Below are 27,047 nucleotides of genomic sequence, written 5' to 3' on the forward strand. Positions count from 1 at the left end.
GACAGGTGGCGTCAGTCGGCTCCGCATTCGTCGTTGGCGTCATGGTCGCTGGGATGACGTTGCGGTAGCTACTTAGACACCTTCCTTGCACGGTGACGTCAGTTCTTTCATTTTCCGTGCTAGCCAACGGAGATCCAGAGAGACTTTTGTCGACACCGTTTTTTGAGTCTATCGACTCCTGGTGCACCCAGGGATACCCAGTCTTAATCGACCCGACTTCAAGGCTTGCAACACCTGTCGCAAACTGATGTTGGTTACGGACCCGCACGCGTGTGCCTGTAGTGTCTGGAGCGCGACCATGATATCAAGTCTTGCTCCGACTGCCGGACCATGAATCGGAAGTCTTTGCGAGAGCGGTCCCGAAAGCTTCTTGAGGCCTGGCAGTCCGCTCCGTTCGAAGTCCCTGTCGGGTGGGAGGTTGAGGGACCGGTCGCGGAGTCACCACCACTCGTCATTGAAGTCTTGGCGCTCCTCAGGTAAGTTGAGGCACAAGAAGAAGTCGAAGAAGCATCGCCGCTTTTCGACTTCTACCCGCCCATCAGCCGACGCGATGAGGGATGCAGATGGTGCCTGTCCCGTGGCTCAGCGTGTGGAGCCTAAAGGGTCGACTCCGAGTTTCCCTCCTTTTCCGGGAGCCGGAACGACCCCTGCCTAGCTTTGGAGTTTCTACGAAGTGATGCATGCCATCTTTGGGTAGCCCGACTCCGCCGGCATGCCTTTGGGCCCCACTAACTCAGCTGGGGGCCCTGGGCCTTCGACGCCGGCAGGTCCGGCCCCGGCACTGCAGGGTCCCCTTAGATCCAGGCCTGGATCCGAATCAGTATTGGTCGACCTTATAACACCTCTCCCGGTGCTGATTCCATGGCACCACGTCTGCTTCTGATGCCGGTTGGATCCCCAGCCCCTGCCTCCCCCCTGACTTGGACATGGAGTCGGACCGACGTCGGATCCCGCACCGAGCGGTACTTATGTAGCTCTGTTCGACCCTGGTGTTTCCTACAGGCCAGATTGGCAACCAGAGGAGGGTGAGGAGGACTGGGAGGGGTCTGTAGACCCTTTAGCTGACCAGTTAGTTGAACCAGACTGGAGAGGAGTTGGGGGACGCCAGTGGTCTGGATACCTCCCCAGACCTTGGTATGCAGTCTCCTCCTGCCGTGGCTATGGAGGAGGGTGTTTCTTACGCAGGGGTGTTGTGGAAGGCGGCCGAGGCCCTCAAACTCGAGCTACCTATGGTGGCGGTCAGGACAATTCTCTGTACGGAGGTGCGTCAACCGGCAGCGGCCTCTTCAGAGCCCCTGCTGCCTTTCAATGAAGCCCTTAGTGACATCCTTTTGGACACCTGGTCCAGGCCCAACACAGGGGCTCCTGTGGCTAGGATGATTGCCCGACGCAACCGCCCAGCTCCGGGCGACCCCTCTTGCCTCTCAAAACACACCACCCCTGAGAGCTTGGTGGTCCAAGCAGCTATGTCCAAAGGCGCATTCCCTAATGCACCACCTGAAAGAGAATCCAAAAAGTTGGACAATCTTGGGAAGAAGATGTTTTCTTTCTCCTGCTTGGGACTGCAGTCTGTGAACACCGCATGTCTGTTGGGCCGTTACACCCACTCTGTGTGGGATACAGCAGCGCAGGTGCTGCCACAGTGCCCGGAAGAGGCCCTGGCTGTGTTCTCCCGTGATGTCCCCGAGGGGAGAGACTGGATGGTAGCGTTGGACTTGCAGGACACTTACTTTCACATACCCGTCCTGCCGGCTCACCGGCGCTACCTATGGTTCATGGTAGGCCACAAGCACTTTCGGTTTACCGTGCTCTCCTTTGGCCTTACCAGCGCCCCTTGGGTGTTCCCGAAAGTGATGGCGGTGGTCGCAGCTCATCTGCCCAGATCAGGGGTTCCAGTCTTCCCCTAGCTCGATCACTGGCTGTTGAAGGCGGGCTCGCCCCAGGCAGTCGTCTCCCACCTCCAGACTACGGCGGACCTCCTGCATTCACTGGCGTTCACTATCAACGTGCCGAAGTCACACCTGACTACCTCTCAGAAGCTCCTTTTCATCAGAGCGGTTCTGGATATGACGAGCAGCTAGTCCGGGATTTTATAACTATGATTCAGATCGTTCAGCCTCTATCCGGGGTTTCGGTTTGAATGACCCTGTGGCTGCTGGGCCTCATGGTCTCCTGCATCCTGCCTGTAGATCATGCGAGGTGGCATATCATGCCAGGTGGCATATGCAGGCTCTGCAGTGGGACCTGAAGTTCCAGTGGGCACAACATATGGGGAATCTGTCCTATTGGATTCAGAACTTGATGGCCACTGCATGACAATTGCAGTGGTGGCTAACGAACCACGATTGGGTCAACGGCAGATCCCTCTCCCTTCCCCAACCGGAGTTCACAGTCGTGACGGATGCATCACTTCTGAGGTGGGGTGGCCACATGGGTGAGGCGGAGATCAGAGGCCTCTGGTCTTCGGCGGAGTCCGGACTCCACATCAACCTTCTGGAGCTCCGGGCGATCCGTCTTGCGCTAAAAGCATTCCTTCCCTCTGTCCGGGGAAGAGTAGTTGTAAGAAACTGTCTCTATATATATTTCACCAAAGTGAGGTACAGCGTGTATGGAGTCTAAGGGTCTCCAGAGGTTTGGCAGAGGTTAAAGTTAGATAGAACCTTACTCTAAAGTGGTAGCTTGGTCGAGCAGTAAGGCAGTATCAGAGGACAGTGTTACGCATTTGATGTACACACTCAGTCAGCAAATGAATTCACACACTCAAGAACTGAACTCTAGGCCAATTGGTTTGTATAAAAAATATACAGTTGTTTTATTTCTAGAACCAAGCACGCCTGGTATAGGTAAGCACAAAAAATACTTTTCAGTAGTAAATTACTTGTATGAACACAGTTCAAAATTGCTGTGTAATTTGTACTGGTATTGGTTATAGTTTTAGGTAAGCAGTTTGCAACACATTGCAGGTATAGTACATTCGAATGAATGGGCTTTTTAAGTAAAATGCAGTTAATTACTTTTCAGATTACTTTTACTAACACAGGGCTGGATCCTAAATTCAGCCCTGGGACATTTCCTGAAAACAGGTGAGTAAATGCGTTTTAGTTAGAGGTACGATTTTTAAAGAATATTATTGCATTTCAAAAGTTGACACTTTGAAACTTTTTCAAACGTTGAAACATTGGGGATTATATGACGTTTTTAAAACGTCATATAATCCCCAATGTTATCCTATGGGAGGAACTTCACTTAGGTAAGTTATGTTAACAATACTTTTTCTTACTCTGTGCTGGATACCTAGATTCAGCACTGGGACATTTCCTGAAAACAGTTAAGAAAATGCGTTTTGGTTATTCAGCTGATTTTTAAGGAATATTTGTAATTTTCAAAAGTCGACACTTGGAAACTTTTTGGGAGAAAAAGTGTAAATGTTATTCTATGAGGAAAAAGAGGTTATCGGTTTCCAAGTAGGTAATCTGTCTTTTGAGTTAGGGTTCTGGGGTTAGACTCAGGGGTCTCCCAGGGTCATTGATGCACTGTTGTGCCATCCCCAGTGGCACTAGGGCGGCCGGGTGCAGCGTGTTGAGGCCCATTGTTATCCTATGGAGGCTAGGGGGACTCCGGATGGTGGCTGCTGGCAAGCAGGCCACGGCGTTGTGGGAGCAAAGCTCCTAGGGTTAAGCTCAGGGCAAGTTGGGGACCAGGTTAGCACAAAAGGGGCACCCTCAGCGGCACTAGGGCGGCCAGGTGCCGGGTGCTGTTTTGAGGTCGGGTGCCCTGCTGATTTCAATGGAGATTCTCCGGAACCAAGAAACACTGCAGGCTCGGGGATGAGGATCTTCCAGGAGTGACCACCACTTCGAGGGGTAAATTGGGATGTTGAGGGTTGGTTAGGCACCGCTGGGTTTGGCACCCAAGGCCGTGGGGCGTCGGGTGCAGGAGTGCCTTGGGACGTCGGATTTTCTTACCCGCTCTGGTCGCGGTAGGGGGGGGTCCTCTGGATTGAGGCTGCAGGCATCGTCAGGAGGCTAGAGGCAGGTCAGGGGTCGCTGGATCTCGGGTCAGGATCGCCGACGGGACCTCCACGTGGTGTTTTTCCACTCAAGCTCGGGCCGGATTCGGCGGGTGCAGAGTGGGCTGGATTTGCGGTTTCTGGCTGGCACCAGAAGCTGCAGTTCAAACACGTCCGGTGTTCACGGGAGGGATGGCTTGGAAAGTGAATGCAGGCAGGTCCTCCGGGGTTTTTGAGGTTGCTGGCTACTGGGCACGCCGGGATTTTGCAGGAGCAGGTTCGAGGGGAGACAGGCCTACTAAATTTAGGGGCGTTACAGGTGGTAAAGGGCAGGGACCAATGGGTCCCTTCCCTGGGGTGGGCACACCCCCTATTCTGCCACTCTCATGTGGGAGGGGGGCAGGAGCCTGTCCCTGGTTGGACTCGAGGTTGTGCTTCACCTCGCCTCCCCCACCTTAAGGGCGGAGTTGGCAGAGGTGGGCACACCTCTCTTCCTCACTTGTTTTGCCCGCCGGTTCTCCCGCCCAAAGTGGGGGGTAGAACCAGTGGGGACCAGTTGCTGACAGCAGCAAATGGTCTGGAGAGGCTCACAAAGGCGGCCTGCCTTTGAAGCTTCTCCTTCGTGAACCCTGCCCATCCTGGGGGAGGAGGCTTGGCACCTCGTCCCAGGATGTGCATTGTTTCAGGCCCCCAAGAGCAACAGGCTCTCGACCCAGGGGTCCAGACACATGTCTGGTGGTGGCAGCCTGCACAGCCACTCAGTCAGGTCACTGGTAGTTGGTCGTTTTTCAGGGGGTATCTCTAAGATGCCCTCTGTTGTCCATTTTACATTAAATCCCACACTGGCATCAGTGTGGGTTTAATGTGCTGAGAAGTTTGATACCAAACTTCCCAGTCTTCAGTGTAGCCATTATGGTGCTGTGGAGTTAGTAATGACAACCTCCCAGCACACTATACTCTTAAGGGCAGCACTGCACTTACAGGGCCCAGGAATGGACCTGGACACTGTAGAGGTACAGGGCTCATGTACCTGTACCCTCACCACTGGCATAGGGCACCCAGCTATAGGGGTGACTGATGTATGCCAGGGCAGTGGTTTGTGAGCATGGCACACAGGGATGTGTGCCATGTCGACTCTTTGTTTTGTTCTGCACCCAGACTCTGTGTGTGTCTGTGTGTGTCTGTGTGTGTCTGTGTGTGTCTGTGTGTGTGTGTGTGTGTGTGTCTGTGTGTCTCTCTCTGTCTGTCTGTCTGTCTGTCTGTACAGGGCCTCTAAGGATGGCACAATAAGTGCTGCAGCCCTTAGGGGCCTTCTCTGGTCACAGTGCCCTGGGTGCCTATGGTACCATTTACCAGGGGCTGACATGTGGCCAGAGATGCCAATTGGGTGTAGGCTTCAATGCAGTATCTGAAAGAAACACGTTAGTTAGATTCCTCACCTTAGAATATCCCCAGGCGTCAGACTGGATCCAGAAGATTTTTCGTCAGCAATACCCCTTGCGCGTCGCTAGGCGTCGTCTGCGGCTCCGCGTCCGTCGTCGGCGTCGTGCGCCGGAATGACGTCGTCGGAGTACTTAGACCCCGCCCTCGCGCGCTGACGTCAGTTCTTCTTTTTTCCGCGCCAGTAAGCGCAGATCCGGGAGAGCTACCCCTTTAGTCACTTTTTGACTAACTTTTTTCGATCCTTTTTGATCTTGTCTCGACTCCGGTGCCGGTAGGATGCCTGGTTTTAAAGCCTGTGCTGACTGTAGCCGCTTGATGTCGGTTACGGACCATCACCGCCGGTGTCTTTACTGCTTGGGCCTCGACCACGACGCGGAGTCGTGTTCGGACTGCAAGGCCCTGACCTCGAAGGCTAGACGGGAGCGGTCCCGTAAGCTTCTCGAGATTCGCCACTCGGCTCTGCGCCCCTCTCGATCCCGGTCCAGGAGGAGGTCCAAGGATCGGTCGCGGAGCCGCAGCCGACGTCATCATCGGTCGTCGGGATCCAAGTCTTCGGGTAAGTCGAAGCGCTCCAAGAAGTCGAAGAGGCGACACCGCTCTTCGGACTCCCCTCGCCGGTCGCGCGGCTCGGCCGAGGGTCAGGGTGGTTCCACCCCCGCGGCTCCGGCGGAGCCGCAGGCGCCGCACAAGTCCCCATACCCACCGGTCCCTGGGACTGACGCGACGCCGGCGGAAGTCAGTGCCTTCCTCTCGGCCATGAGGAACCTGGCTCCGCCGTCGACGCCCGCTGGCGTGCCTTCGGGCCCCGCGGACCCGACTGGGCAACCTTGCCTGCCAGCGGCTCCGGCCCCGACGCCGCAAGCGCCCGAGGGACCCGTTCCCGAGTCCCCGCCGACGCCGGTCGACCTCGTCACGCCTCCTCCGCCGGCGTCGACACCGGTACCACCTCTGACGCCGACTCCGCTCGGCGTCGAGCCCCGGTTCAGCCCCACTCCGGGCCCGGCGTCGATGGACGCCACGTTCGGCGCCGCTGGAGACTTATTTTGTCTATCGCCCGGCTCCGATCCTTCCTCCTGCATACCAGGAATCGGATGATGGGGACAACTGGGAGGGATCCGAGGATCCTATGGCCGCTCAGGCTCAACTGTCACAGGACTGGGCAGAGGAACTGGGGGAGGCCAGTGGCCTGGATACCTCTCCGGACACTGGATTCATCTCTCCTCCGACTGTGGCTTCAGAGGAGGGTGCTGCTTTCTCTGTGGTGCTGCGCAAGGCGGCCGCAGCCCTTGGGCTCGAGCTACCTGCCGTGGCTGTGAGGACTAACGTCCTCACTGACGTGCTTCAGTCTGCAGCAAGCTCCACTGAGCCTCTGCTGCAATTCAATGAGGCCCTCATTGCCGTTCTGCAGGGCACCTGGTCCAAGCCCTCCACAGTTCCTCCTGTGGACCGGAACGTCGCCAGGCGCCACCGCCCTGCTCCGGGCGACCCCAGTTTTCTGTCCCAACACCCTACCCCCGAGAGCCTGGTCATCCAGGCCTCTACCTCCCAATCCTCCTTCCCGAATGCTCCGCCGAACCGGGATTCCAAGAGACTGGAACAGTTTGGCAAAAAGCTGTTCTCCTCCCTTAGTTTGGGCCTGCGGTCTTTGAACACCGCCTGTCTCTTGGACCGTTATTCCCACTCTCTGTGGGATACGGTGGAGGACGTGCTGCCCCTGTGTCCGGAGGAGGTCCAGACACGACTTACCCAGGCTCTGGCCGATGGGAGGGATGCAGCACGGCATGCTATCCGCTGTGGGCTTGACACTACGGACTCGCTGGGTAGGGCGATTTCTACCACGGTGGCGCTTAGACGTCACGCCTGGCTGCGGTCCATGTCCTTTTCGGGTGATGTCCAGAGTACTCTCATGGACATGCCCTTTGATGGCACTCGCCTTTTTGGTGAGAAAGCGGACAGTGCGCTGAATCGCTTTAAGGACTCCCGGGCTACGGCCAAGTCCTTGGGCCTCTCGGCCCCGCGGTCGCAAACTTCCGCTTTTCGCCCCTTTCGTGGCCAAGGAAGGGGTGCCTCCTCACGTACGCCTAGCCACCAGCCGCAGAACCAACCTGCGCGCGGTCGCGGACGTGGTTTCCGCCGAGGCGGTTCTGGAGGACGACGAGGTCAGGCCACGTCCACCCCGGCAGCATCCGCCTCAAAGCCTTCCTAGTCCGAGCTTTCAGGCCCATTCCACGCCAGTGGGCGGCAGAGTTCGCCATCACCTGCTCCACTGGCGGTCCATCACATCGGACAGGTGAGTGCTGCAAATCGTCCGAAGGGGCTACTCCCTCCCCTTCGAGACGACCCCTCCAGCCATGCCACCGCAGCACCACCGTATCTCGGGGGATCATTTGAATCTTCTCCACGAGGAAGTTTCGGCCCTCTTGGCCAAGGGGGCCGTCGAGCGCGTTCCGAGCCCAGAAGTAGGTCGTGGTTGTTATTCCCACTACTTTCTGGTTCCCAAGAAGGGCAAAGGAGGCCTACGCCCTATCTTGGACCTCCGGAACGTCAATGCCTTCCTCCGGAAGGAAAGGTTCAAGATGTTAACTTTGGCTCAGGTTCTAGCTGCCCTAGACCCTGGAGACTGGATGGTAGCGTTGGACTTGCAGGACGCATATTTCCACATCCCCATCCTGCCGGCCCACCGGCGTTACCTGCGGTTCACGGTGGGCCAAGAGCACTTTCAGTTTACCGTGCTCCCCTTCGGCCACACCAGTGCCCCTCGGGTGTTCACGAAAGTGATGGCGGTGGTCGCAGCTCATCTGCGCAGATCAGGGGTTCCAGTCTTCCCCTATCTCGACGACTGGTTGTTGAAGGCGGGCTCGCCCCAGACAGTCGTCTCCCACCTCCAGACTACGGCGGATCTCCTGCATTTGCTGGGATTTTCCATCAACGTGCCGAAGTCACACTTGAGTCCCTCTCAGAAGCTCCTCTTCGTCGGAGCGGTTCTCGATTCGGCGCAGTTCCGGGTCTATCCGCCGGAACAGCGGGTCCGGGATATACAGGCCCTGATTCCCATCTTTCGGCCTCTATCCTGGGTTTCGGTCAGGCTAGTGTTGCGGCTTCTGGGGCTGATGGGCTCCTGCATCCTACTAGTGCATCACGCCAGGCGGCGCATGCGGGCTCTGCAGTGGGACCTGAAGTTTCAGTGGGCCCAGCATCACGGCAACCTGTCCGACCATGTCTTGATCTCGGAGGGCACTGCACAGCAGTTGCAGTGGTGGCTCACGGACCGCGATTGGGTCAAGGGCAAGAGCCTCTCCCTTCCCCAACCGGAGCATGTCGTAGTGACGGATGCGTCCCTCCTGGGATGGGGTGGCCATATGGGAGAGGCAGAGATCAGAGGCCTCTGGTCTCCGGCGGAGTCTCGTCTCCACATCAACCTGTTGGAGTTGAGAGCGATCCGACTTGCACTGAAAGCCTTCCTTCCCTCTGTCAGGGGAAGTGTCGTGCAGGTGTTCACGGACAACACCACCGCCATGTGGTATTGCAACAAACAGGGCGGGGTGGGGTCGTGGACCCTTTGTCAGGAGGCTCTGCGCCTCTGGACGTGGCTGGAACACCAGGGCGTCACCCTAGTGGTTCAACATCTGGCGGGCTCTCTGAACGCCAGAGCAGACGAACTCAGCCGCCGGTGCATGATGGATCACGAATGGCGTCTGAACTCCGAAGTGGCGCAAGGTCTCTTTCAGCAGTGGGGAGAGCCTTGGTTAGATCTATTCGCCACCGAAGAGAACGCGCAATGTCAGCAGTTCTGCGCGTTGGAATTTCCAAGGCGGCACTCGCTCGGCGACGCTTTTCGTCACAAGTGGAGTTGCGGTCTGTTGTACGCCTTTCCGCCTATACCACTTCTGCCCAGAGTGCTGAAGAAGATCAGGCACGACCGGGCCCAAGTCATCTTGGTGGCTCCGGATTGGGCACGAAGGTACTGGTATCCCGAGCTACTCAGTAGGTTGACCAATCCTCTGATACGTCTGCCCCTTCGGGTGGATCTTCTGTCGCAGCAGCAGGGGACGGTCCTCCACCCGAACCTGTCCAGCCTCCACCTCCATGCGTGGAGATTGAGCGGCGGCAGTTGATACCATTTGACTTGCCTCCTGAAGTCTGTGATATCATTCTGGCAGCCAGGCGTCCCTCCACAAAGACGGTATACGCCTGCCGGTGGAACAAATTTGTGGCATGGTGCACAGCAAAGGCTGTGGATCCCATTTCCGCCCCTCTTTCTGAGGTTCTACTGTTTCTTCTTTCTTTGGCCCGTCAGGGCTCTGCCCTGGGCACCCTGAAAGGTTATCTTGCTGCCATCTCTGCCTTCTTGCGGCTTCCTGATCAGCCTTCTCTTTTCAAGTCCCCTGTAGTTACACGCTTTCTAAAAGGCATTACTCACACGTTCCCTCCTGTCCCTTTTGTAATGCCTCAGTGGGACTTGAATCTTGTTCTCACATTTCTAATGTGTGCTATCTTTGAGCCTCTTCATAATTGTCCTCTTCGTCTGCTGACGCTTAAGACTGCTTTTCTGGTAGCCATCACCTCGGCTAGACGGGTGAGTGAGCTCCAGGCTTTATCTTCAAAGCCTCCTTTTCTCTCTGTTCATCCGGACAAGGTTGTCCTTCGGCCTCGTCCCTCCTTTCTTCCGAAAGTGGTGACTCCATTTCATCTTGGGCAGTCTGTCACCTTGCCCACCTTCTTTCCACCTCCGCATCCTTCCAAAGAGGAAGAGAGGCTCCACCGTCTGGACCCAAAACGTGCGCTCTCCTTTTATTTGGACCGCACAAAGCAGTTCCGGGTGGACGACCAACTTTTCGTTGGATACGTGGGTGCTAAGAAGGGGAAAGCTGTGCACAAACGGACCATCTCTCGGTGGGTCGTTTTGTGCATCAAAATTTGTTACTCCTTGGCAAAAAAGGACGCTCCTGTTGGGCTGCACGCCCATTCTACTCGGGCCACAGCGGCTACTACTGCTTTGGGACGGGGTGTCCCTTTGCAGGACATCTGTCAGGTGGCGACGTGGGCTTCGCTACACACGTTTGCCAGACATTATTGCCTTGACAGCCAAGTCCGGAGGGATGGCTTCTTTGGCTGTTCTGTCCTCCAGGACTTTCTGGTGTGATCTTGGTTCGCAGACCCACCACCGGGGATGGTATTGCTTGGGTATCTATTCTAAGGTGAGGAATCTAACTAACGTGTTTCTTTCAGATGAACAAGTTACTTACCTTCGGTAACGATGTATCTGTAAGAAACATTAGTTAGTTAGATTCCTCACCGACCCACCCATCCTCCCCGTTCTGCGAACTGACATCTAGGGTTAAGGTTATCCTTTTCAGGCCCCTAGATTTTATTTTTGGCACCAGTGTCGGTCTTTGCATGGCTCTGCGTTCCTGGAGCGGAAAGCTATGTACAAGAACTGACGTCAGCGCGCGAGGGCGGCGTCTAAGTACTCCGACGACGTCATTCCGGCGCACGACGCCGACGACGGACGCGGAGCCGCAGACGACGCCTAGCGACGCGCAGGGGGTATTGCTGACGAAAAATCTTCCGGATCCAGTCTGACGCCTGGGGATATTCTAAGGTGAGGAATCTAACTAACTAATGTTTCTTACAGATACATCGTTACCGAAGGTAAGTAACTTGTTCTTTAGGGAAGGAACACAGGCCCTGGGTACCTGATTGGCAGGAGCCCAGGGCACACTCAGTCAAAGCACTTACAACAAACAGGGCAGGGTGGCGAGAGCCTTGGTTCGCCACAGAAGAGAACATGCAATGTCAGCAATTCTGCGCATTGGAATTTCCAAGGCGGCACTCGCTAGGCAACGCTTTTTGACGCCAGTGGAGTTGTGGTCTTCTATACGCCTTTCTGCTTATACCTCTTCTGCCCAGAGTTCTGAAGATCAAGCGCGACCAGGCCCAAGTCATTCTTGTGGCTCTGGATTGGCCACGAAGAGTCTGGGATCCCGAGCTGTTACACATGGCCATCGAACCTCCGATCAGACTGCCTCTTCGTGAGGATATTCTGTCGCAGCAGCAGGGGACGGTCTTTCCCCGAACCTGTCCAGCCTCCACCTCCTTGCGTGGAGATTGAGCGGTGACAGTTGACAGCCTTCAACCTTCCTCCCGAAGTCTGTGATGTTATCTTGGCAGCCAGGCGTCCCTCCACTAAGACGGTATACGCCTGCAGACGGAACAAATTTGTGGCATGCTGCAAAGCAAAGGCTGTGGATCTCCTTTCTGCCCCTCTTTCTGAGATTCTCTTGTTCCTCCTTTCTATGGCCCACCAGGGCTCTGCTCTGGGCACTTTTAAGGGCTATCTCTCAGCCATTTCAGCCTTTCTTAGGCTTCCTGATCAGCCTTCTCTTTTCAAGTCCCCTGTTGTGAAACGCTTTCTTAAGGGTATTACTCATCTTTTTCCTCCTGTTCACTTCATAATGCCTCAGTGGGACTTGAACTTGGTTCTTACGTATCTTATGTGCGCTCCCTTTGAGCACATGCATAACTGTCCTCTCGCACTTCTCACTTTAAAGACTGACTTGCTGGTGGATATCACCTCTGCTGAAATAAAATATATGTACATTGTTTACATATTTTATAACTTTACATTTATTTATATTTTTAACTATTTAAATTAATTTAACTTTAAAAAATATATAAATTTTTATTAACAGTTTGGCAATAAAATCACATTACATCTTGTTGTGCGTATTTGAGCGACAGTAGTATTGCTGTTCGGCCGTAGGACATGCATCCTGCACTCAGAGGGGGTATCTATCATTACAATCCACTTGACTTCTCTGTAAAGTGATGTCTGGGGGAACTGGGGAGAATAAACTGGGGGTGCATTGAGGGGGGGAGTCAGGGTTAAATTAATTTAACTTGACATTATTTCCTATGGGGTTTACATTAAATCCCTGCCTCCATTATTTTCTATGGGAGGGTGTAGCAGTAACAGGGGTTGGCCGTCTTTGGGCGTTCTGTTCTCCAGGACTTTCTGCTGTGAACTTGATTTGCAGACCCACCTCCAGGGTTGGTATTGCTGGGGTATCTATTCTAAAGGTAAGGAATCTAAAACTAATTGTCTCTTTCAGATGAACAAGTTACTTACCATCGGTAACGATATATCTGTAAGAGATTATAGATTAGTTATAGATTCCTTAACGCCCCACCCATCCTCCCCGTTCTGCGAACTGACTTCTAGGGTCATGGAATCCCTTTTAGAGCCCTAGTTTTGTGCACCAGTGGTCAGTGTCTTGCATGGCTCTGTGCTTCTGGCGTGAAATGTTGTGTAAAAGAACTGACGTCCATGCACGAGGGCGGCGTCTAAATAGCTACCGCGACATCATCCCGGCGACCACAACGCCAACAACGAATGCGGAGCCGACCGACGCCACCTGTCAATACGCAGGGGTACTGCTGACGAAAAAAATTCTCTGGATCCAGTCTGACGCCTGGGGGTAATTCTAAAGGTAAGGAATCTAAAACTAATCTTTGTCTCTTACAGATATATTGTTACCGAAGGTAAGTAACTCGTTCGATACGACAATGAACATTTCTCATAAAACTTGGGTCTGATAGTTAATGTTGAACAATTACAATAGTTGCTTTATTAACCAGAAGACTCCATTACTTCTTTGATGGTGGAACATGTCCAAACACATGCTTTGGATGTCCTACTTATGATCAATCCCCTACCCTCTTTCCTATATGACAGTTTGTCAAAGTCACATTTAAGTGTGAGATTAAAGGCTAGAATTCAATTTCAAATTGCATCTAGCAAAGAATAATGCCAGAAATAAATTGGGGGTAATGTTCTAAATCTTGCCAATGTAGATATAGAGTTGAATAGTGTTGCACGCATTGTCATGAGCATTCATTTCCTTAAGTATGACAATTGTTAACTGGGCTAAAAAGTGCAAGAAATGTAATGAAGAATGTTTACCTGTTCAAGGGAAGCGTAAGATTCAAATGTACTTCTTTTACAAAAACAAAAGATTAAGCTATTTACTGTTTTTATATCATTAGGTTAACGATCCTGCTATGAGAGGAGGTAATCTCTTTCCAAGCCACCTGCCTGGGTTGGATATGATTAAACAAGAGAGTGATGCATCACGGGTAAGAAATAAGGATTGCTAATTCTACAGCTAAAGTAATACTGAAGTGCTGGTATTTGTTAAATTACAACTTTTTTGGGGACACGGTGTCACCAGTTCAGAGTCGAGATGTTTCTCAGAGCTGTACTATTTGAATTTTTTTGTTGCTCATTTCTAAGCATCCTGCATAACGTGCCTTCAAAAAGGAATTTGGCTAGCTTGTTCATAGGTCTCTGTTAAAATAGCAATGCAATATCTGCAGAGTTATCAACAGGCACTTGACAAAGGCCTTCCCATCCATGGTCTACCCATCCAGATCTTAAGGGATGACAACAGCTATGTGATATGTGAACAACCAAGGGGGGATAAGGGTCTCACCTCCTCTGTTTGGAAGCAATGAGATTATGGTTTTGGGCTTACCATCAAAGCATCTGGCTTGACCGCCAATCATCTAGCAGGGTTTCTGGATGTCAGAGCTGGCATTACCTTGATGATTACAAATGGCATATTCTACTGGAGGTAGTCCAGGACATCTTAGCCCAGTGGGGCACTCCTCAATGCCAACAGTTCTGTGCTCTAAACTATCCGTTGATAGAAGCCTTGGAGGACAGGTTTCAGTTGAGGTGGAATGTTCAGCTGCACTGCACATTTCCCTCCATACCTGCGATTCTTCGGGCTCTGAGGAGGGTTCGCCAAGACCAGGTCCATGTCAATCTCATGTCCCCCAAGTTGCCATTCAGACAGGAACTTCTCTCCCAGTCTGAGGGTGGGTACTGTACTCTAGTCACAAAAAGGAACTTCATTTTTGTTTTTATTTTACCTGGAGCCCTTTTGCTGCTAAATAATAGAGCTTGTGATTGACATTATGGGGAAGAGGACCCGTCAAGCAAAGCCCCAGCCACCTGTGATGTCTCCTAAGCCCACCTCCATTGAAAGAGCTATAGGGGTTGGGGCTATGGAAATAGAATTAACTGAGAGATGGTTGTCTCTGTCCTCCGATCCACAAGGTGCCTCAATTGGTCTGCAGCATGTTTTATAAGCTAACCCCCACCTGTTCGCCCACGAGAGCCAACTGGTGCAGGCCAATCGAGAACATCAAGAAGGCTCGAGAAGGGAACCAACTAGTGATTATCCCCAATTCAAGGAGAGGCCTGCTCAACCTGTTGCCAAATCTACTGCGGTTGTTGCTAAATCTACTGCGGTTGTTGCCAAATCTACTGCGGCTGCCAGAAAGAAAGCCTCCCAACTTCGTACTCTAAAGTCCACCAAAAGCACCAACAACCATAGCGACGATACCCATTGCATAACTGCCGATGTGACTTAACCACTGTTCATAATGATAGTGGGGAGGTTGTTCAACCTCCATGGGGTGTAAGTTTTATAAAGTATCGTCTAGGCAAAATTAATAGCCTTATTCAAGAAGATTTGAGCCCACTTACTGCCCGTCTTGAAAATGTAAGCCTCTTGTGTGGGGAGATCAAGAACCGGGTGCATGTATGGCCAAATGGTAGAATGGGTGCACAGTGCCAAACTAACCAGGCTGAACAGGTTGTGCCAGACAAGCCCTAAGGGCCAACATAGCCAACAGTATTGAAAGGGACAACAGTTCCTCCACCAAAAGGGTCTGGGAGGGGAGAGAAGCACAAGTCCTAAGGGTTCTTTGTCAGCAGGCTTTGAAAATGGTGAAGGGGGGGCGAGGGAGGGAAGAGATCAAAAAGAGGCCTATAAGGTAAACGCTGCAAATCTCCCACCATCAATCTATCCTCTCCCAATCAGCCTTAGTCAGGGCTAAAGATCCCATAAAGCCCCTATTCTCCTACCTGTATTTGTCGGTAGGCTGAGGTCCGACCCATTCTGGTCTGTTACTATAAAGTCACACTTGAGAAGATCCGGGTTTCATCGAATGATCCTCTAGAATTGGTGTGTGAGCGGGAGCATCTCCCTCTAGTCAACATATATGTCAAGGTAGAGACACTGCCGGGGGGCGTGGTTTGGACGCCGAGAGAGATGGCGCTCGGTGATTCTCTCTGCCCGTGCGAACATCGTTTAAGGACAGGGGAACGGGTCTTGCCGCTCCAACACCACTACACGGCGTGCGATCGCTGACTGGAATGTGAGGGGGGCATTCGAGGAGCAATCCGGAGGTTTTTTGATGCGGGGAAGCGGTTCTCCTGGCGCTTCGAATGCTCCGCCCGATGGCTGCGGGGTGTGAGGCGGGCGAGGAGACAGCGTGACTGCCGGTGTGTCGGTGGTCGGATGGAAAGTCAACCGACGGAGTCTGAGGGAATCGGAGTTGACTGCTGGGAGATGCGGTGACAAGCCGGTACTTGGACGAGATCGCGAGTGAGCAGTTGTGGCTAGACAGCTTAGAACTGAGAGGAGTCACTGGCGCCTATCGCGCACACAAGATGGCGGCACACGCTCCCTAGACGGGGAAACTCCACGATACTTCAACGGCACCCGAGGGATGAGCTGTGCTGAACGGGGACTCTCCTTCACTGGCGCGGTGGCTGCTACCCAGATCATGCTCTGGAAGGTATGGATGCCAGAAATGGAGCCGCGTCTTATCCTAATTAGTGCGGCTGACGCTACGCTTCACTCGTAATGGGGGCAGTGTTGGTGTGAAGGCGAGAATGTGCAGAAGTCTGCTCTTACCCATGTATATCCAAGTTAGACTCGGCCGGGTCTGACATAACACTTGCAGCAGGGTCTGCCTTCCTTCGGAGCCTCTGTATGGGGATTGTGGAGCTGCAATTGAGTCCGGCACTACGCTGCGGGGTCTTAGACTTGCCAGCCTGACACCCTGCGATATCACCTGAATCACCCTGCGCTTTAATACACGGTTGTATCATCATGTGACTGCGCAGTCCAACCTTGCACACATATGCTGTCTTCCACAATGTCGACGCACGCCTCTGACCTTATATGAAAGTGCGTGCTGCCTCACGGCGATCCACCAACCGCACAGGTAGCGGTCAGGAAAGGGCCAGGTAATGCGATCATACTACCACGTGTGGTGGTTTTATTGGATCATTGTGCATCTAACTAAATTGGCTAATAGAAGACAACGGAGGGGCCGGTGCTTGTAAGTCACTCTATCAGAGACGGTTGGAACACAAGGAGGCAGTTTAGACCGGCCACGGAATCTGTGCGACTACCAACCATGGCTGATAGTAAGGACTCAGTGAAAAGCATGAAGAGGCTCAAATCTGACCAGTCGAATCCAAGTTCACCCAGCAAGGGAGGGAAAAGCAATCCGGACCCGATGGAGCTGATACTTAATAAACTAGATGAAGTAAGGGAGCTGGCAAAAGCGACCAAAGAGGAGGTAGCGGCGATTAGGCAAGATAACCGCGAAACCAATGCAAAATTGATAGAAGCAGAGTCGAGGATTAGCAGACTCGAGGACATTGAAGTCAAATCGTGTAATGCCATCAAGCGCCTATGCATAACCACGGATCAAACAACACGGAAACTGGCGGAGTTGGAAGACAGGAACAGACGGGGAAATCTACGTATTTTTGGTCTTCCGGAAGGATCGGAGGATCAACATGGGGGCTGTGTGGCCTTTTTGGAGTCTTGGTTCACCCAGGCTACTAACATGTCCTTTCATCACCCACTGGAGTTTGATAGGGCCCATAGAGTGCCGGGCAGAATAAATAAGAATCAAAAAGGTCCTAGAGCTATTGTATGTAAGCCACTACGTTACCAGCATGTAGAGCAAATTCTTGGCTTCATGCGGAAAAATAACCATATTCTGTGGAAATCGGTCAAAATCTACATCTCACAGGATTACAGTAAAGAGACGGTGGAAGTCAGGAAGGCGTTCTTGGCACTCCGACCGCTGCTAAAGAAAAGGAGCTTCCAATATGGGTTCGTGGGCCCAGCAAAATATCGTGTGATGATCCACTGCTCTCCACACCTTTTTTCAGATCCACTGAAACGTATGCTTGATGGCCCGGAAGACTTAGACATGGAAACAAGTAACCCCGAGGGTGCAGTTGATCAGGCCTCGGCCTCAGGTTACAAGTGAACGATCCCTGTACACATATGCCATCCAAATTTCTATATGTGCTTCATTTACTGATTGTGGAGGGGTATCGTTTGCACGACTCTCTGTTTCAAGGCACTTTCCAATGAGTGATCTGTTGGTTGAATGCAGTTGTTTCTGATATCTGGATACGTAGTATGTTTTCATTAATACCTATCAATAAGATGTGTGTCAGGTCCCTAGGCTCTGACTACTATTGGTCATGCTACACGTATTATAAGAAGAGCACATTGGTGGCTTAATGTTAGTTTGGCTACTGGCCTTAGACCAGCAGAAGAGGTCCCTGAAGGTTGTTCTCTTGATGTAGGTTGTTTAAAATTACAGTGGTCAGGAGCATACCTCAGATCGACTGTGTTAGTTCCTCTGTTCCATGTTTTTTATTCTGCAATGGTCAAGCACGGGGAGGATGCGACGCAATCTCTTTCCAGTCACCATGCCTACTACGTACAGTTGGGGTGGGGAGGGTGGGGGGTTGAGGGTTTTTTGGGAAGGGGTGTGTGTTCAATGTTCTTTGCTTTTGTTTCCTCTGGCTTGCATAGTCTTCATCTCCTTAATGCTCGGGGGTGAGGGTGGTGATGGGCTCTACTACTGCTCTATCTGTGCTTACCATGTGAAATATATAATTACCGATATGAAGGCGCAACCTTTTGATGTCAAATAGCTCATTTAGTTCTCCGTTGGGAGTATGTAATGTGGACAGATTGAAGATATTATCTCAACGTTAAAGGCCTGAACCAGCCTGTCAAGAGGCAAAAGATTTTAGATTATGTAAAGAGAATGAAGGGTGACATTGTTTTACTTCAGGAGACGAAGCTTGAGGCTAAGCAGTTTTATCACCTGAGGAATACATTTTATAATGAGGTTGTGGGCGCTGAGGCTGTGAACAAAAAGAATGGTGTTCTGATACTTGTTGCGAGGAAATCTAAGGTAGAGATCTTGTCCTCCGAAGCGAGTGTAGACGGAAGGTGGGTCACGGCCAAACTGAGTAGGGATAATACAGAGTTTTATGTTACTAACATATATGCTCCTAACACTAGTGAACTGAATTTTTGGAACGATCTGAATAAGCACCTTGAAACTATCCCGGATAATGCGGTACACGTCTTAGCTGGGGATTTCAATCTTCCAATGGATGCAACTTTAGATAGAGACTCACGCTGTCCCTTCAAATCAAATAAATAACATAAAGCTTTTCTCAATTTGTGTCAACGCTTCCATTTGGTGGATACATGGAGGCTCCAAAATCCCACTGGGAGAGATTATACTTTTTACTCTTCTCCACATGACTCGTATTCTCGAATTGATTACATCCTCATAACACAGAACGGCGTCCCTAGAATAGAGTCTACTACCATAGAACCCCGTGTAATGTCTGATCACTCTTGCATCTCCTTATCCATTGCTAATGTTAAACCCTCCTCTCGTCAGACGTCTTGGCGTCTGAATGATGAAATCTTAAATAGTGATAAGCACCGGTCCACAATACACGATGCGATCTCTTCTTACCTGCAGATTAACAAAGAGGGGGACACGTCTGATCTCATTAGGTGGGATGCCTTGAAAAGTACCATAAGGGGAGTGTGTATCAAAATCAGGTCAGCAATGAACAAAAATTATAATGCGAAGTTGGAGGCCTTGGAGACCGAAATTATGAACCTAGAGATTAGACACTTAAAAGATAGGGATGATATGTCTTTCTGCGTTGGCAAATAAAAAATATGAATATAATATAGTTAGCGAGAGAGCAGGAGTTTGGCTTGATAAGGGTAGGAGGTTTAAGCTATGTGAGTCTAATAAGGCAGGCAAGTGCCTAGCCTCGTACTTGAAGTTTAAGGTTCAGAAGAATTCTATTAGTGTCATTAAAGATGCATCAGGATCCTCGCATTCAGACCCAGACAAAATAACAGAGGTGTTCAGAGTATTCTACGAAGACCTTTATGCAAAGAATAGGGCGGTGGAGGAAACCAGGATTAGGGAGTACTTAGACAAGTGCGATCTTCCACAGCTTTCTGCTGAGGACCAGGTCAGTCTCAACGGTCCAATTAATGCTCTAGAGATAGAGATTGCAATTAAAAATCTAAAGATAGGGAAAGCACCAGGCCCTGATGGCTTTACGGCAACATTTTATAAAACCTTTCCCTCCCTTTTAGTCGATCCGCTCCTACATCTATTTCAAGACATAAATAAATCTGGCGAGGTCAGAGGTACACTGGCAGAAGCAATAATTGCGGTACTTCCTAAAGATGGGAAAGATCCGTCGCTACCGAAAAATTATAGGCCAATTTCACTGATTAACATAGACTGCAAGCTTTTGGCTATGATACTTTCCGCTCGCCTCCAGAGGGTCCTTCCCCAGTTGATCCACCCATCTCAAGCAGGCTTCCTTAAAAACCGGCTGTCCAGTGACAATACAAGGACTTTGGCGCATGTCTTAGAAAAAGCGAAACTCCTAGGTACGCCCAATGCAGCAATAACACTAGATGCTGAAAAGGCATTTGATAAGGTTGATTGGTCCTTTCTTAAAGCAGTCCTAGGTAAATTCAACTTAGGGGAATCATTCACAAGATTGGTAATGTCCCTATATTGCTGTCCTTCGGCAAGAGTTAGGGCGGGTGGATCTTTCTCCTCCCCCTTTTGTTTAAAGCAAGGCACGCGGCAGGGTTGTCCCCTGTCTCCTTCATTGTTCTTGTTGGCGATTGAGCCGTTCTTGTATCATATAAGGAATGACCCCAAGATAGCTGGTATACCGTTTGGTGACTGCACTGTTAAATTAACGGCATATGCAGACGATGTACTTATTATGTCAGAAAGAGCGGACGAGGCCATACCTGCACTCATGTCTGATATTGAGGAATTTTCCAGAGTCTCTGGGTATAAGCTCAATAAAGACAAAACGGAGGTCAAACTCCTGAACAATGTTGGGGATAAAGGGATCATTGGGGACTCCGGTCTTACATGGCAGGCTCGGTGCTTCAAATATCTGGGGCTAGACTTTGACAAAGATTTGATCTCTACGCTGAGAGTAAATGAAGAATTGACCCTTAAAAAAATATCTACATTGCTGGAGGGTTGGTCTCCAAAGTTCCTCTCCTGGTGGGGTAGAGCGGAGACGCTCAAAATGATGTCAACTCCGTTGGTCAACTATCTGGCCAGCATGCTCCCTATGACGTTCTCGAATACTTTTATTACCAAGGTGGATCAGCTGTTTGGTAGTTTTCTGTGGCAGGGCAAGAAAGCCAGAGTCTCACTGAAGAAGCTGCAATTGGCAAAAGATAAAGGCGGCCTGGGTCTCCCCTCGTTCAGGAACTATCAGACAGCGTTTCTTTGCAAACAAGGTGCTCAGTGGTTGATAAAATCCCCAGCTTATACACCACTATGGGTTAATATTGAGGAGTTGCTAGTAGATCACGCGCCTCTGGAAGCCCTTCTCACTATGGACCTGTCATATCTACCACACTCCAAATATATCATGCTAAATACTAGACGGGCTTTGCTCAGACTGACCAAACACATAAAACGAAGTTGACATTCACTAGGTCATCGTTTATGTCCTTGTGGAGAAATTCCCATCTCAAATATAATGATAGTGGACTACACTGGGAGTCTTGGTCCAAGAAGGGCATTAACTTGGTGAAGGACCTGTATGATGATAAGACTCCACTTCCGTTCTCGATCTTGCAACAGAGGTATGTTCTTACCCCGATGGATTTTTATGGCTTCTTGAAAATCAAAGCGATGCTAACCGCTCGTAATTTCTCTCCCTATACACCATGGTTAATAATTCATCTCCCACGTCTTATGTACGCGGGCCACTTCGTTTCGAGGGTGTATAAACTATTATTGCCTTTACCTACGACAAAACACAAAATGGTGGAATCCAAATGGGAGGCTGAGCCAAATCGAACAGGCATAACTTTTGACTGGGAAGTGATCCATAAGATGGCCCATACACACAAAGTCTCACCCATCCTATTCCAAACAAAATATATGCTACTCAACAGGGCGTTCTGGACGCCGGACAAGCTTTTCAATTGTAAATTAAGGGAATCCCCTACGTGTTGGAACTGTCAATCAGGCTCTGGTGATCTTGCACACATGCTATTTAACTGCCCTTCCTTAAGGGATTACTGGGGGAAAATATTTGACTGCATTTATCACGTGTTCAAGATAAGGCCTGTACAGGACTTTGTATATGTCATTTTAGGGGCGATGGACCCACAAATATCAACTGTTCAAGATCGTCAGCTTTTGGACTTAATGCTAACAATGGCATGTAAAGTGGTACTTTGCAAATGGAAAAATGCGAGTGGGGTGAGCTTCAAAATATGGCAGGAGTGGTTATCTTTCCTGAGAGGTTCTAATAATCCGGCTCTACAAGCTTCTACTTGGAGCCCTTCCAATAGGAAGCTCTGGAAATCATTGGACGCATCCTCCTTTCATTATGAGCCACCTTGAGATATTATATTGCGGATTGGTCCCTTTGATCGGGGTTGTTTGAGTGTACAGTTGTGCTTACCCTCTTGAGCCCAGAGCCGCCGCACCCACACATTGAGAAATGTTTATATATATATATGTATCTGTATATTGATGATGCAAGCAGGAGTTGGTTTACTTTATATTGCTTTACTTTATATTGTTTGTTATTATTTTTGGTTTTTGTAATTGTCTGACATTGATTGACTCGAACCTGTTTGTACGGAAGAGTTACTGTATTGTCATTGTTATTTCAATAAAAACGATTTGAAATAAAAAAAAAATTAAAAAAAAGGTAGAGACACTGCCTCTGTCAGCCTCTCATAGACATATGAGCTCTTTTCAGCTCCCACCAGAGGTGGTGGACGTCATCCTGTCAGATTGCTGCCCTTCTACTAGTTCGATCTACTCCAGCAGATGGAACAGCTTTGAGTGGTGTGCAGACATTATTGTTGATCTCTTGCAGGCCAAATTATCTCCGGGCCTTCAGTTTGCACTGTCCATTGCCCAGAGGGGCTGTGCTGTTGGTACTGTCAATGGGTATTTAGCAGCGTTGTCTGGGTTCTTCTGTCTCCCTGGCCAGCTGTCCCTGTTTAAGTCTCCAATTGTGTGTTTTTAAAGAGGTTGACTAAACTGTATCCTCCAACTCCATTTGTTGTGCCTCAGTGAGATCTTAATTTAGTTCCAACTTTACTTATGGAAACTCCATTTGTGCCCTTTTATAGTTGTCCTTTACAGATGTTAATTTAAACAATGTTTTTGGTGGCTATCGCTTATGACAGAAAATTGAGTGAGCTTCTGCCCTTCATTATCTTTTTTCCCAGACAAGTTAGTGATACAATCCAGGGCTGCTTTCCAGTCAAAGATGGTTACGCTCTTCCACGTAGGACAATCTGTCATCCTCCCAACCTTTTATCGCCGCCCCATCCCATAAAGGAGGACAAGCGGTTGCCTAGGTTGGATCCAAGGCCATTCATCTGGTTGAACAGCTCTTCATGGGTTACTGTTGTACTAAGAAGAGCAAAGCAAAAATGAACCCTTTCGAGGTGGATCATCCTCTGTATCAAGACCGGTTATGCCTTGGCTAGGACGGAACCTTCAGAGGGGATCAGGGCCCAGTGCACTTGGTTCAAATTCACTGCTTAAGCCTTGGCAATTGCATACATCTGCAAAACAGCCAAATGGTCAAGGCTGCACATCTTTGCCGAGCATTACAGTCGGGACTCAGAAGCCCGTAGAGATCCAGAGTACCAGATCTTTTGAGCAGGATTTTTTTAAATAACGATCCATCAAAGTATCCATCAGAAGAAGGTTATTTACCTGCAGTAACGATCTTTCTGATGAATACTCTTAACAGCAGATTCCTTATCCTGTTCGCCTTCCCATTTGATGGATTCTTATAGGGAAATTAAAAAAGATTACGAATTTTGGCCCTGCCCTACTTTACCAATGTCACTACGTCCAAACACCTCGAAGGTTTGAAAAAATGAATGGAGCTGATGTCGTTGTACCGGGGCGAGTGCTATATGGCTTTGGTGACATCACCTGATGTCACTTCTGGCGTCATCCGAAGTTGTACTCTGAGCTGCTGAGTCAGAGCATTTGTCCCATGTTCTGCCTAACTCTTTGTTTGGCTTGATTCTCCTGTCACAGCAACAGAGCAGAAATCTGCACCTGAACTTCCACAACCTACACCTCCTTGTGTGGTGACTGAGCTCACCAGCTGAGTGGTTTTGTCTTAACTTCAGAAGTGGTGGTAGTTCTGGTTCGGCGCCAGTTACCAAATTCATTTATTTTGGTAATTGGATAAATTAGTAACCTTGTGCAAGGAACTTTAAGCTTCTACTCCCAAGCCAAGTTATCTGATAGTTTGATGACACTGATGGACTGCAATGCACAATCTTCTCAAACGGAACTCTGAAACACTCATATCGGATGCCTATTACTGTGCTAAGAAAGGAGCGGTGCTTACTGATTAAACTTCAACAACATTTGAGCACTGTGGAGGAGAGTCATTGCTGCAACGCTCCAGATAAACACATCCAGGAAAACACCACATGGGCTTTGTAACGTCTTCAGCCGATTTCAAGGCCGAGGCTACCATTACCCTTTACAACAATGGATATGTTCTCATCAAATCTTCTGACCTATAATCTAGAGAGTTTTGACAAAATGTTCTTGACGATCAAAAACACGGTTTCTTACAATGTCCCCATCTCTTCTCAGATTCGACATCCCTCCCCCTGCTTAGGGAGGTAAACACAGACATTATCCTGGCCCACCTCTTTCTTATCTCCTGTACATACTCCTGTTCCCCCCATCCCAGTCATTGCAACATAAGAACCATCGCTGATAGACCTAGATCACTTTCTCCTAATGATGATTTCTGCCCTTTCCCATTTGCCCACTTATCGGTTCGGCGCATGGTCTTCGCTTTATAGACGGCCAAGTAATGATACCCACTACCTGAGAATGGTCAACAGTCGCAATCCTTGAGATAACACGTGCGGTGACCTTTCCATCACCATGATCTCAGACTCGCTGGAAATGGCATACCAACAGCAGATGTTGCCCATCACACCTATTAGTCCTCCTCCTATCCCTCATCCTAGCATCACATCCTGCAGTCCTTTTCCTAGCCCCCCACTGCCAGCCTTTTCTCCCCCTTCCACTATTGCTCCCTCAGGGCTGAGGACCTCCCTTACTCTCTAGAGAGCTCACACACCTCCTCCACCCCTAGGCCACACTACATCCCCATCCATAATTAAGATCCTTCTTCCCTTGAGGACAAAATTATTGTCAAGACCTTTGGTTAATCAAAGCCAATCTCCTGAACCTTATATGCATCACCTTGAAGCTAGAGAAGCTCTGTAGTCTTAACGTGACCTCTTGAGCTGATATTACTCCTCACACTAATCAATACACTTCACGCGCATTAGGTCAGCCTAATGTCTCCCATCCTCTTTCATTAAATAATGAGAACTCACCGAACTTGCAAGTGAGATCTCAACCCCACTCCAATCCTACCTCTAGACCCCGGGGCATTATAGGCACCTGTCTGACTCTGATTTACACTCCTTGCTGTTATCATATACCAATAAACATAAGGACTCAACACTCTCACCGAGCACCATCCAGGCTATTCCCTCCAACACGCAAAGAGAACCTAGTTGCAACTATAGATCCCGGAACAAGTATAATATGTTACAAGTCCCCATTACACACCTTGAAACATTAGTTACCAAATCTTATCCCCGAACTCTGCTCCTTATTTGCAGGGCTGCAGTAAGACATGCAGCTAACATTGCTTATCTCGTGCTTGTCCAAGTCCTTGGCATCTTTATCCTTACTGAAACATGGCTTAATGATTCATCCCTGCCTGTTCTGGGCATTCTAGTACCATCCAACTATAATATCATCATACCAGGCAGATCCAGAAGAGCTGAAGGTGACATAGCTTGCATTTACTGCTCCATGCTTGCCCTTAAACTATCACCAACTGTACCAGTGCCATTGTGTGAATACCTAGGTATCGAAATATGGAGCAAGAACAAGTTGGTCTGTAAACGTCTCCTCTCTCCCCTCTCTCCCCTCTCTTCCCTCTCTTCCCTCTCTCCCCTCTCTCCTCTCTCTCTCTCTCTCTCGCTCTCTCTCTCTCTCTCTCTCTCTCTCTCTCTCTCTCTCTCTTCTCTCTCTCTCTTCTCTCTCTCTCTTCTCTCCTCTCTCTTCTCTCCTCTCTCTTCTCTCCTCTCTCTCTCTTCTCTCCCCTCCCCCCCCCCCCCCCCCAATCTGGCTTCAGAACTGCTCATAGCACTGAAACAGCTCTGACACATATTGTTGACTATGTCCTGAGATTGTTTGATCAGAAGCAACCCTGTCTACTTATACTTCTTTTTTTGAGTTTGAGAGAGTTTATTGAGACAAAAAAAAATGCAATACAATATAATGAGAAAATGTTAACATGACAAACAATTTGGATGCAAACTGATTAGGCAATAGAGATGAAAAGAGAAGAGGAAACAAAAAGAAGTAAAGGGTAATCAAATAGCAGTACATCATAACTACTGTATACATTTTAGTAAGTAAGCTTTAGAGCAATAAAAGGTATAGGTAAGCTGAGCAAAATGGTTAAATAGAGGAAAAAACATGAAATAAAAATGCAAATACATTGAAAAATATTACTCATGGAGGTTTAGGAACTTCTTCAATTCGAGGGTCATGAGTTCGCAAGGTTTGCGCAGATGCATCAAGAAAATGGGTAGTAGGTAACCATAGAAGGTCTCTTTTAATGGCAAGGGAGATGGGATGTACATATGCCCTGTCTAACCTGTGGTTATAGCAAACTCCATACCACCATGCACAATAGGAGAGGTTGGAGTTAACTTTCCGTACCCTGGTAATCTGTTGGAAGGCAACTGCAATGAGTAGATCAATGATCTGGAAATCACGAGCCTGTGAACTCCAATCATCAGAAAGACTGCCTAAAAATATGTTAACAAAAGAAAAAGTGACTTGGATATGAAAAATTGTATTAATCTGTGTCCCGACTCGTTTCCAAAAATGATGCACTTGAGGACATAGGAAAAGCATATGCTTTAGGTCTGCCAGGTTTGCATTACAAGACCAACAAGAGGTGGAAAGAGTAGGGTTCATTTTGTGTAATGAGGTAGGAGTAAATAAAAGTCTGTTGTAGACATAGAACAAAGTTTGGGTGGTGTTGGCAGCCCGGGAAGATTTTCTAATTGTAATCCAAATCTTGTTCCACGTAGATGTAGAAAAAGAGGATTGAAGATCAGCTTCCCAGAGCAGTTCCACTTCAGTTTTATCCCTAATGGGTGAAAAAGTTGACAGGGATTGGTAGAGTTGTGATGCTGATGGAAAGAGGGACAGGATGGATAGAGCCTATGGGGGTGCAGAGGAGGGATGGGCTGTGGAAGTCATGGCTTGATAGGATGTT

General features: G+C 49.6%; 1 protein-coding gene across 8 annotated transcripts in view; it reads left to right on the forward strand.

Moving 5' to 3' along the window:
* NCOA2 (nuclear receptor coactivator 2) overlaps window positions 1-27,047 on the forward strand; it is a 1,201,189-nt gene that overhangs the window by 1,119,536 nt on the left and 54,606 nt on the right. For all 8 annotated transcript variants that reach the window (XM_085605462.1, XM_085605466.1, XM_085605468.1 and 5 more), the window contains one exon: window positions 13,499-13,588. In XM_085605462.1, coding sequence (XP_085461588.1) covers window positions 13,499-13,588 — 90 coding nt within the window. The remainder of the gene's footprint in view (window positions 1-13,498; window positions 13,589-27,047) is intronic.

Source organism: Triturus cristatus, chromosome 5_1, assembly GCF_964204655.1.
Source record: "Triturus cristatus chromosome 5_1, aTriCri1.1, whole genome shotgun sequence".
NCBI lineage: Eukaryota > Metazoa > Chordata > Amphibia > Caudata > Salamandridae > Triturus > Triturus cristatus.